A 13,059-nucleotide genomic window follows, 5' to 3' on the forward strand; every position below is an offset into this window, starting at 1 on the left:
TTTTAGATTTTAGAATTTAAAATCAACCATATACCGTATTTACTCGCATATAAGACGAGGTTTTTATTCATTTATCACAGCTTAAAATTCCTAGGTCGTCCTATATGCGCGTGTGAAAGATCCTTTGCGTTTTTGCAAATAATTTTTATGAACCGTGTATTCGCATTTTCTACCGGATACTTACCCTCTTGCATTTAAAAACTTAAGTATTTTATCTGGGTCGTTTGAATCGTTCTTGAATATTGTCGGGAGTAAAGATAAATAACAATAGGAAAAGCAAAGCTTCCGAATTGAATTCCAGATTGAAATTCCAAAATCACACGGGAGTTCGATATAAGTTTTAATCCATTCCCACGTGAAAATATTATTCGGAAATCAGAATTCGGAGAAACTCATAAGTGTAATCGACAGAGAGGGGATTCGACTGTTAAGAATTGGCTAAAAAAGGTTCCCGATTGTCCAGCTTTACACGAACAAATTATGTTGTCGATTTTACCTTGAAGTTTAAAATGTTAGTAATTTTTGCGGGACAATGTGTGCATTTATGTTTATTTGATATTTTACTTGTGATTAAACGAAATAAAATTAGAATTGTATTAATAAATCTAATTTTCTTTATTTTGATCTTTAAAGTCACACCTCGTCCTATATGCGATGTCGTCTTATATGCGAGTAAATAGCGAGGTTGAAGCCGAAGTTTTAAACGCGAAAACGTGTACGTCGGACGTTCTGCGCCGCTTTTCTGTAAGCCTAGAAGTTTGACAATGGCGTTTGGAATGTCGAGCATGATTCCACTGACTTTCCAAACGCCATTGTCAAACTTCTAGGCTTACAGAAAAGCGGCGCCGAACGTCCGACGTACACGTTTTTGCGTTTAAAACTTCGGCCTCAACCTCGCTAATACAGTACTTGATAACTTTACTTGAATTACCGTAAGTTAATTTTCCATTATAATGAAAGATTTTCTAATTTTTTAAAATTTATTTTATAGGTTATAAAAAATCTTTTTTATACTAAAGATTTATTTAGTAATAATTCAATAATGATTTTAATCTTTCTCTTTGCGTTTTAGTACGATACGCCTTGAGAATGCACACTAAGAAGGATTTTGGAAATTATCCCTGCCGAGGAGAGGGAGAAGGTTAAGGATTATTTAAAGAACTTGGCTTTACTGTACTATTTTAGATGCGGTTTTTTGCGTTTTTGAAGAAAATCGAAAATATTTTTAGACCATTTAAAAGTTCTCTAATTAGTCTTGCACCCGGTGAAAACGGGTAAGATCGGCTATAATCTAATAATTTTAATCTTCGCTATCGTTACTCTTTGCCCGAGCAACGCCGGGCTTATCTGCTAGTTTTTTATTTAATAAATGGAATGTAATAAGTAATTAATTGAAAATATCAGGTAATTTCGATTATTTATTTGTTATCATTTATGAAGTCAATTGTCTTGGGATGGATTGCGGACAGACCCAGAAACTTTGCTAGTCGCAATGCAATCATTTTCTTTTTTATGTTTTTTGGGCCTCTGGAAACCTGTACTGCACGAGGTCAATGATACCCAAAATTATTTACAAACAGAGGGACTCAACGTGCATCAGTGTGCTCAAAATATAAGTGGTTTGCAGACGCTACTCACAGAGAAAAAAGGAATTGGTAGAGGGGGTGATTTATGTTAAAAATCTGTGTTTGGCATTTGGCATTTTAATGGAACCTCCCAGACGAATAACGACAAAGCTAATTTTTGGCGACGGAAGTAAAGATGCAGTCATGTCCCACGAAAACGAGTTGAGAAGAAAGTTGTTTTCTTCGTTAGATAAGGTAACTGTAGAAATTCATGAGAAGTTTCAGCAGCTACGGAATTTGGCGAACAAATTTGCCTTTTTTAACGCCAGCCAAACTACTGGAAGTTGACGACCACGACTTCAGTTTAGAGCACGTATCTCATGACATTGACAAAGAAGAGTTCAAGCTCGAACGCGTGCGGCTAAGGACTTTTGTTGCTGCTAAGAGCAATAAAAATGAATTAATAAATGAAGTGAGTTTAAATTCATTATGTACTGGACAAGTAGCTTATGCCTGGCAATCCGTATACCAAAGGGAACAGTCGAATTGAAAAAAATTATTTTGAAGAGATTTAAATTCGATTTAATCGATTAAATTTTTTTAAAGAGAATTAGTTTAAAAATTCTCGTTTATACGTTCTTCCATTTCCGCATTCCAATTCAGAGAATCCTGAAGATGATCTCCTGTGAAGATCGAAAACGTTAGAATTTGCAATAGATTATCCTGAAATTTCTTTTAAGGTTCAATTCGTTGCTATTTTTTAAAATCTTTATAATAATAATATATTTTGTAGGAGGAAGAGACGGCATATTTGGCATCTGCCCCGGGAGGCAGAAACCTACGCTACGCCACTGCGAGCATTCCAAAATCAATAGGACCTAATCATTTGCAGTGAAGACAAGCAACACACTCCAACAACTAATACGTATTGTTGCATTAAGACAATAAGAATTAATGGCAGTGCCGAAAGAGAACTTGACGTCTTATATGTATACTGTAAATGGTGTAAAAAATAAATAAATATAGCAATATGAAATTGATCGTACTCGAAATTAATTGTATCTGTTTTATTAATAAACAAGCGTTTGTGATGATTGTTTATACAATAATAGGGGGAGGAGCTTTTACGATAATGATGCATGATGACAGGGAGGAAAAAAGTAACCAATTTTATGACGTAATACATGGGTGGCTCCATACACGATAGAATAAGGAGAGAAAAATTACTCAAAATTTCGTGACGTATTTAATTATGATTTTGTTAACTAAAATGTGATTTAAAAAGTTTTGTATAAGCGTTTTTATTTTATTTTAAATACTGTAATAATTATTAATTTAATTATAAAAATGAACAACATATTTTCAGAATACAGTACTCAATTTACTACGGGGTTTCGTTCCTACGACCACGTCTTAAGTCGATATACAGTAGTTTCGAGTCCTAAATTCAGTAGAGCACCCAGAGAGGTGCAAAGGGCCTTGGCATCATCCAAAAAAAAGGAAAAACAATAGAAAATTTTTAAAAAATCTTTTCCTAATTAAAATTCTTTTTTTTATTTTATTTTTTTCGTTTATATTGTGTTGTGTCTTCTATTTCTACACTAATGAATTAGCACTCATATAAAGTGGGAATTTTATTGAATTCTCATTAAGTTTTTCTTTATACGTTCAACTCGGCTCTCCTCAAAAGTAAATCCTGATTTCGCCGCTGCTAAATCACTATAAATACGAAACAAAGATGGTATCTCTACCCTCAAAAGTAAGCTTTTTGCCTTTTTATAATAAAAAGTTACTTTCATATTACTAATTAAATAAAATCTCAAAGATGATGGTGCTCCCACACAATTTTATCTTTGCGCTAACGTGTTTCTTAGTAGAGGTGGGAGATCCAGTTCAGCTGCTGGAACTGTGTACTTCCAAGTCCGGAACGGTTCCAACCGGAACCTACCTACCTCTTTCGTAGACAAATATTTTCGCCGGGAAAGTTATGCAACTGGTCGCTGGAGTTTTTATTCAAAGATGTCTTTAAAAAATTATATTATGAACTTAAAAACCTCTCTCTTCCTTTGAAGTTGTCTATACTGAATACAGCAATATATTATTTTTCTGAAGCAATATCATAAGCTGTTTTATCAGCAAACAATAAAATAATGAAAAAATAATTGTATGTAGAAAGAATCTATTAAGGAATAAGTGAAAATAAAAAAGTTAAGGAAGGACAGAATAAGATATACCAGTTGAACAGTACAAAATACTTTTCATTTGCCCTTTCAATATTTGAAACTATTAATACAATTATTTTAATAATAAAATTTCTTAACTGGAATAAATGCAATAAAAAAAATTTCAAGCAAAAATTTCTAAATTTTCTAACATTTTCGTCTAGCTAAGCAGCCATCATCAGGAACGAACATACAAAGGAATAGTTTTCAAAATTTAAATTTAACGGTGTTCCAAATATGGATCAGTGACGTACAATTGCAATAACATAAATAATAAAGTATACAAAAATATATATAATACATAAGATACCATAAAAAATATAATAATAAACCCTGGATTCGTTGATAATATAATAAATTACTGTGTAGTTTTGTCCCCATCACGGCGTATAAGAAATTTCTATGCTGTTAAGCTCGCTGCGTCTTTATGGTTAATACGTGTTCTTAATAGTATTTTTGTATATGGCTATTTTTCTAGTTTTTCCAGTGTGTTGATTCCTGGAGGATTTAATGAGTTTTATTCCTGTGAACTGTGGTACACTACCCGGAAGCGTTGCCATAAAAGCCAGCGTTGTGATGTATTTGCCTCTACGTACAGTACATCGTACTGATGTTCCTCGAGCCCGGTAGACGATTTCGCGATGTGTATCCTATATATTTGCCGACGCTGTTTTCTAGACCTTTGTATATTCCTGGGACCGTGAAAGGATCTATTGGGTCCTTCGCGTAACACATTTTTTTCGAAATGTAACTACCGTGTAGTACGAGATGTACTGTACGTGGTATACTGTATTCAAAATTTTATTAGATTAAATTTTCACTCATCTGTTTTAATTGGTAATCGAAAGTAAACTCAATTTTACGTATAATAGTGCACTTAAAAACATTTATCGTACGATTTCCACAAAAATCGGGAATATAAAATGTTTACTTGTGTGTAATATTTTGTATATTACACAAGTATAAATCATTATCTTGTATATAAATTCAGATATTTCATATCGGTTCATTGATAAGTTTATCAGTCAATAGGAAGCAAACAATACGTGTATTTTCGTTCAACGATGTATATTCTTACACCATGGTTTTCTTGTTCTCTGGTCGGTTTTATTATTTTCAGACATTGTCTAACACCTTATTTTTCTAGAGCACGGAGGGGGGAGATAAGTTGTAAATTAAAATTTAAGGATTTGTCTTATCCTTGTCTAAACATTGTTACAAAGATAAAATATTTTAGAGGAAGTTTCAATATATTTCGCTCTTTTGCAGTTAAATTTAAAAATTAATCTCCGATTCTAAACAGTAACTAAAAGGACTTGGTTAAATTTACCTATGGTATACAAAATGGCGGCTCGTCTCCAATTCCACCAAACAGAAGAAGGGGAAACAGTGGAAAAATCACGTTCTAACCTAACTTATTCTAATAAATTACCATAATTATTACCAACCAAATTATTAGAATAGGTTAGGTTCGGTTAGAACGTGCGTCCCCACCGTTTCCCTTCTTCTGTTTGCTGGAATTAGAGACGAGCCGCCATTTTGTATACCATAGGTAAATCTAACCGGACTTTTTAAAAATGATTTGTATTAGAAAACTGAAATGAGAGAGTAAATTAGATATTTTTCAATATTTTATTATATATTTTCCTGAAAATTTTCCAGTTTGCGATAACGTTGTATGTAAAAAATTCTCCTTTGCTGATCAAAATTTTTTTCAGAATTATCATCCTTCATTTATAAAATATAAAATCTGTTCAAAAAGTTCCGGAATCGACTCATTCAGTAACATTTTTGGTTAAATTTTGTCAAAGTTTGAGAATAAAAATATAATACAATAAAACTCGTGAAGTCGAAGTTTAAATAATTTAATAAAATAAATACAGATCTCAAACAAGTTTAATATCCAATTTTCTCGAGTTTTCTGTTGCTGCAAATTTCCCGTTATCAAGCAGTTTTTCAAGTATCTATTCACAGAATGATTACAAAATTGTACAATACACCAGTTTATAAGGTGCTTTTGAGTACGTTGTCAAGGAACAAGACAATGGCGTTCACTCAGAAAGCTAGTAATATACTATACCAGTAAAAGAATGTACTGTACACAAAGTTGTGACGGCATGTTCTTGTATTCGGGATGGAGCCGTAGTGTTTATCTTAATCTTCTATATTCTTATGGAATATAAAAGAAAATGAAGATCATGGACCTATCAAAGAATGGAGGGTACACGGGAAAAATAGGTTCGAGTTAAAAGTGCCGACAATTTTGACTTAACGATATCATATTGTATGGAAAACCCTATTTATTGTGCCAGGATCTGTAGATAGCTTAGAGTTAACACAGTTCGACTTAGGTTTTACCGTGCCAACCATTTTTTGATATCCCATTTTAGGACCCTCCTTCGTTCATTTTTTCTGCAGATCAAAGAGACAATTTTGCATATCACAACCAGAGACATAATAATAAAAAGAGCATATCACAACCAGATCTTCAGTTGGTGCACCTGTTGTGCTGCTCTTTGAAGCTGAGACTTTCCTGCAGAATTGTGGCATTCCCACGGGTAGTCCGTCCGGTACTTTGTGCTTACTGCTCATTAGAAGAAATAGTGTTACCAATATACCTCCCACAGGTGTGCTTTTTCTTAGATACCTAAATGGTGTTGATAATTTGGAACAAGAACCTAAACATTGTGACATTTGTGCACATTAGCAACAATTCATATGGGCTAACTACATACTCAACCAAGGAAGTGATGAAGCAATGCATTTTTTGAATTTCTCCTTCGAGGATGGGGCATCCACATCGTGATTGACCTACATTCATCCTGGAATGGTTACATGATCCCTTCCAATTTAGAACAGCAGCATATAACACTGATTGCTAGAGCATTTTCACATTGTTCTAGCACTACCAATAGACAGGTGATAAATTACACTGACACTGGCTAGAAAACACAGGTGCAACCTACAAACCATAAGGAAACTGACAAATACAAACAAGGCAAGCAGAGAAAGGACCAGGATAACTTTGAACTTATATAATACAGTGGCATAGCGAGGGGGGTGCAAGGGAATGTATCATGCACCAAGGTGCCACTTGCGAAGGGGCACCCAAATGGTCTCCAAGAAAAACTGTTTCTGGAGGGAGAGGGGGTGCCAATAAAGTGTCATGCCCCGGGCATCAGTTATGTTCGCTACACCACTGATATAATATGTAGATTTGGCAATTAGAGAAGCCTATTTTCTACTGGAGGAACCCAACCCTACTCTGTATATGATCTCCTAAGAATTGATAAGGATGATAATGGGCCTATGCACAGGCTCAATCTCATATACAGAATTTACAAGATACTATCAAGGATAACAGAATGCATAAGAGCACAGAGTACATGGAGTGACTGAGGTCACTTTCAAAGATAAAAGAACATCCACGTATATAGCCAAGAAACAACTGAATATTGCATTGGTAGCAAGCACTTTGAAGTCAGATACCAGTTGAGATAGAGGAAGCTAGAATTGCTAAATTAAGAAACTCATTCCTTCAAGGAAAGAAAACATTTATATTCTAAATACTTTTATAAAAATTTATTTAAAGTAAATTTTTATATACAACTTTGTTTTCTTACTTTTTAGTTGTCGCAAAGAAGACATGATTTCTAGAGAAGAAAAACAGCTTCATCAACCTGACTTCTTGAAAGAGATTAGTTGATTGTTAATTTTGGCAAGTGAATTAGCTAATTCTTATAATATCAAGATCACATTAATGAATTATACTAATTGTAACTTAATTCCAAAATGAATAATTTAATCAATATTAATCTGTCTAAACTATTTGTTAATTTTTTCATAACTTATTTCTAAAAATAACAAACAAATTAAATTTAAATTTTATTATATCAAAATATATGCACACATTAATAATACTTTATAAACTTTAATATTAGAAAGTTTGTAAACAACAAATGTGTAATTCTACAAACATTTTTAGACATGTTAGTCATTATTGCTTTTTAAATAATTTTTGGCTGCTAAAGTGAATTGAAAATATATTTGTATCAAGAAATATCCTATTTTAAAAATCCCTATTTTTCTACATTGTTTTTATATTACTTTAGAATAAAATTTATTTAAGTACAAATATTTTTAATAAGTATATATTTAACATAAATACAATAAAAAGGAATTTTATTTAAATATCATACAGGTAACAATATCAAAGTATTTATTTTAATATTTTTCTATTTAAACCACCAGCAAAGAAAGTTTGATCATCAAAAATTATACTATAAATAGAAAAGTTTGTTAGATGGTTTTTTAAAATTTATACTTTCATATATTCACTCAAAAAATAATTCATTAAGTATTGTAAACTTATTATACAAATAGTTACAATAATATATATATTATATATAAACTACAGCTATTTTCGACATACAAAATGTACTGTTTTTAGAACAATGTGCACACTAGCACCAGTATTTGGCATTTAAATCTAAATACAATTTTTCTGTATTCTGTTAATTTGAAAAATTGATACATATATTAAAATATATTTTAATAATCAAATCTTGATCACGCACGACCATCCATCAAGCGAGAATTTTCAACATTGTTGAACGAAACTTCAGTTGCTTGCTGACGTCTGAGTTCAGACTTTATAAATACTAGAAAGCAAAAATAGATATTGAAGATCGTGAAAGCTTATCAAAATAAATATTTTAAGTTTAAATTGATAATACTAGTAATTGGTTATCTATCAAATTATGATAATATTGATGATAAAAACATACAACATTCAGATAAAAACTTAATATTTTAATAGTCAAATAACATGTTCATATTTGAAATCTTACATATTACTATGTAAGATTATATGCAAAATCTTACATAGTAATATGATAAATAATTTTAATCAAAAAGTGTGAGTGATCACATTTAGCTATATTACTTAATACAACCATTCATAATGAGTTCTGTATGTGTAACAAAAAGTTAATCATAAGACATTAACATAAGTAAAGCTTTGTAAACTTTAAAGTTTATTCCAAACTCCAAGTTTTTATGCTGTTTGTGTGATTTAAAACAAGAAAATCTTAGTGGTTATGGAATTTCCACTGATAAATTTTTTCTGGTTCAACAGACTAATTAATCCCCTATCACCTGTTACTTGCATTTTTAATTTTTCTGATGCAAAACACTTGAATGTGCATACTTCGGTGTTATTTATGTTCATAAACTGCACAGCTATATCATCAGTTGTCATGCTAACATCAATCTATTGTGGCGATACGCCATATTGTTGTATATATATATATGTAGCGTTAAGCCTAGTATTAAGTTTCGTTAATCCTTTGTTCTATGTCTGTTCTTCGAATTCTCTAACGGTCTTTCCTTCCGGCTGGTGAGAACGAAATTTCATAGAATAACACCGGAAACAAGGTGTGAAACAAAGGCCCTGAGGCAAGTCAGGGAGCGTGGGTGAGGCATTCCGAAGCTAGCGTCGAGAAGAAGCGGACGAAAAAGAAAGTGGTCGTCGTCACGGATCGAGACAAAGTGCCGAGGTCGTCTACAGAAAAAGAACTGACATAGACGAAAACAAGAAGAACTGAGAGTTTAGCGATATAGACTCTTTCATTTGATCGGAGCGATTGAAAAGGACAACTACAAGTGACTGCGATAGAAGTCCCCATTTCGTCAAGAGTGAAGACCAGACAAGAAAGAAACACTGGGTACCCAGCATTTTTTTCTTCTATTCTTACCCTTTGTTCTTCCCTCTCCTATTTTCTTTTAGATTATAAGCTAGTTTAAGATAGTTTAAGTTAACCCGTATTACCTCTGTGAGAGCTACAAACAAAGACCATTGTCGCGTAAACGCATCAATCCCCTTTGTATGTACACAGTTTTACCGCACTGACTAGATACAGTTGTATATATCAGCGGTGTATAGTTGGGATCACGAAGTATATAGTGTATAAAGGACCACGTGAAATAATAATAAAATATTATTCTTTTGTGTAAAATTTCGTATTTTTTTTGTTCGTCCTCATGTACACCACAATGGCGTCCGCGACAGGATCCCAACTGTGAAGAGGTATACGGGCCACACGTGTTATAGGGTTAATTTGTGTTATATCTATTCTTGTGTTGTGTAATTATTATATATTATTAAGATTAGTGTAACAATAATGGACGGCCAAGTCGGTAGTTCAATTGGCAGTAACGGAATGAGCCCCGCTCAACCTTTGGTGGTGACGGGCTTTCTAGGGATGATCCCTATATTTACGGGAACTCAGGGGGACACCGTAAATGTGAAACAGTTTTTTCGAACTATAGAAAATATTGCCCAGCTTGCCGGGTGGAATGATGAAGTCAAAGTTGCCGTCCTGCAATCGAGGCTGAAAGGAGAACCGCTGACGACATTCATGTGTCTCCTTGACCAATACCCCGGGTCGTACGAAGACATTAAGAATGACTTAATAAAGTGCTTCAAGAAAAGAGAAGCTGGAGACAAAGATATTTTGGACCAACTTTTAAGTTTAAAGCAAGGACAAAATGAATCTGTAACGGAATTTTCAATCCGCACAAAAACTCTGTTGGCAAGGGCCATTAGTGATAACGACAAATTGAGATCGTTTACGGACGATATAATTAAGGAAAGATTTGTAAAGGGACTGAAAGGTAATTTGAAGGGAAATGTATTGAGAAGGGCCCCTAAGACCCTCGAAGAGGCGTTTGTTATAGCCGAGGGCGAGGAAGCGATAGGACTTGAATGCGATCATCGTTTTGAACGTAAAAACGTAAACGTGGGGATAGAGGAAGAATCGGATGCCATAGTAGGCAAGAGCAGTGATAGGATAGTTAGGGGAAATAAAGATGACGATAGAATTAGGGAATTGGAGAAGAAAGTCGAATCACTGGTTGAGGCCGTGAATAAGATGGCGAATAGAGACGAACAGAAGAGCAAAGTTGTAGGGAAAAGGTGTTTCACGTGCGGAGAGATAGGTCATTTCGCTCGAAATTGCCCGGAACGTAGAAAAAATCATTTAAACTTGTAGAGGAGCGTAACACTGGTCAGCATAACGTTCCTTTCATAAATGTGAGACTGGCCGAAAAAGTAACTAAATCGCAAAGAGGTCTTCCGCTAGTGGTAGGAAGAATAGAAGGCGTGAAGTGTCACTTTCTTATAGATACAGGGGCGGAAAAATCTATTATAAATTCTAAGGTGATAAGGGGTATATCGAACCGGAACATAGCACGTGCAACAGCAGACGGTGAAGGCTTGGGAATCACGGGGATAAACGGTGAAGTGACAGAGTGTGAGAAATTAATACGTGCAAAAGTGGAGTACAGGAATCAGGCGTGTAAAGTGAGGATCGCGTGTATGCTATTACCGGGACACGTAGAATACGAAGGTATTCTAGGGATGGATGTAATTGGGGAGATCTATAAGGTCATAGATAGTATGAGAGTATCCATGGAGGAGAAAACACGTGGTTGTAGCGCGTATATAGATGTACACGATGAATTGACGAGCGATTCAAATATAGTAATTAAAGGGTTAGAAGGTTTAAGTTCGGAAGAGAAGAAAAAGGTGCATGACATATTCAGAAAACACCCAGGTTGCTTCGCCGAACGCGTCGAGGAATTAACGGGTATGATAGGCGAGTCCCACAAACCGATCGTTGATCAGGACAGACCGGTAAACGTGCGGCAATATCGCATTCCCGAATGCCACTTGCCTAAGTTGAGAGAACTGACTGATGCGTACCTAAAAGCGGGGATAATCGAAGAAAGTTCGTCCGCGTGGAATTCCCCAATCCACGTCGTAGAAAAGGAAAATGGGGAGATCAGGATGACGCTCGACCTGAGGCGCGTGAATGAGGTCACTACAACCCAGGAATTCCCTATAGCCAGAGTAGACGAGATACTAAGTAAGTTTCATGGGAGCAAGTACTTCTCAGTCCTAGATTTAAAATCTGGCTATTTTCAGATAAGCTTAGATAAATCTGTTAGGCATGTTTTTGCATTTTCGACTCCCTGGGGTAAATTTCAAATGTGCCGTCTCCCGCAAGGCGCGAAGAATAGCGGGAGGTTCTTCCAGGCGGTAATGTCTAAAGTGTTAGCCCGTTTTGTTGGCATAAATTGCTATGTATTCCAGGACGATATAGTACTTTTCTCTAAATCACTCCACGATCACATATCTCTCCTGGATGAGGTGATAGGGACATTGGACAAAACGAACTTGAAATTACATCCCACAAAAAGTTCTTTTATTGTCAGGCAAGTTAAATATCTAGGCCACGTTATAAGTCAGGAAGGGATACTCCCGGATGTCGACAATATGAAGGCGATACTCGAATTGGAACCCCCTTGTAGTGTGAAAGGAGTGCGAAGTTTTCTCGGGATGGTGGGATTTTTTAGGAGCTTTGTACCTAAGTTCTCAGATCTTGCGCTCCCGCTAACTAAATTAACTAAGAAAAATGCAAGGTTTGCGTGGGATGCCGACTGTCAAGATAGTTTTGAAAAATTTAAAAGCATACTATCGAAACCCCCATTATTGAAACACCCAGATTTTGGGTCCCCCTTTCATTTATATTCTGATGCGTCGGACTATTGTGCAGGCGCAGTGTTAGGACAGAGGGAGGATGGTGAATTCTATCCGGTGGGATATTTCAGCCGAAAATTCGTAGGTGCCGAGAAAAATTACTCAACAATCGAAAAAGAATGTTTGGCCATAATATTATCGCTGCGTCACTTCAGGCCGTTAATTCTTGGATACAGAGTCGAGCTGCACACAGATCACAAGCCTTTGATCTTCATCGGCAATATGAGAAACCATAACAAAAGGATCATGAGGTGGTCAACAGAGATCGCTGATTATGATGTAAGGATAAACCACGTAAAAGGAAAACGTAATGAAGTTGCGGATTTACTATCACGGCCAGATTATGGTAATAAGAAGTTAGAGAAAGATGTGAGCAGTAACGTCATTGATAATAAGGAACTATGGCGGCAGGTAGTGGAATCGCAAGAGAGAGATGACTTCCTAATGAAGTTACGTAACAATTGTAAAAGAACTGACAATCAAGGGGTTACAAGTGGTGTTCAACAGCCTGAATTCCAACTTGACGGTGAGGTTGTTATGAATGTAAAACCAGGAAGAATGGGGCTTAGGAGGTGGGCCCGTGTGTGTGTAGGGAGAGATATGATTGATCGTGTGATATGGTCCTTCCATAGCTCTACCCTGTCTGGCCACCTTGGGGTCGAGAAAACAT

At 35.1% G+C, this 13,059-nt stretch overlaps 1 protein-coding gene and 1 long non-coding RNA gene across 3 annotated transcripts in view; one reads left to right on the forward strand and one right to left on the reverse strand.

Annotated features, from left to right (window-relative positions):
• Positions 1-917: 917 nt before the first annotated feature.
• LOC136970017 (uncharacterized) lies at positions 918-2,374 on the forward strand. The gene is made up of 3 exons (XR_010879928.1): positions 918-932; positions 1,073-1,141; positions 2,359-2,374. It is a non-coding gene; the product is annotated as an uncharacterized lncRNA (long non-coding RNA).
• Positions 2,375-7,692: 5,318 nt separating this feature from the next.
• The window catches only part of LOC136970007 (uncharacterized MFS-type transporter C09D4.1-like), an 89,653-nt gene continuing 84,286 nt past the window's right edge, over positions 7,693-13,059 (reverse strand). Inside the window, exon 12 of one of the 2 annotated variants that reach the window (XM_067264366.1) lies at positions 7,693-8,448. In XM_067264366.1, coding sequence (XP_067120467.1) covers positions 8,357-8,448 — 92 coding nt within the window. In that variant the 3' untranslated portion in view covers positions 7,693-8,356. The remainder of the gene's footprint in view (positions 8,449-13,059) is intronic. The other variant, XM_067264365.1, reaches the window with a different exon arrangement.

This window comes from Centruroides vittatus, unplaced genomic scaffold (genome assembly GCF_030686945.1).
Source record: "Centruroides vittatus isolate TY-2023 unplaced genomic scaffold, ASM3068694v2 contig_1863, whole genome shotgun sequence".
Lineage (NCBI taxonomy): Eukaryota > Metazoa > Arthropoda > Arachnida > Scorpiones > Buthidae > Centruroides > Centruroides vittatus.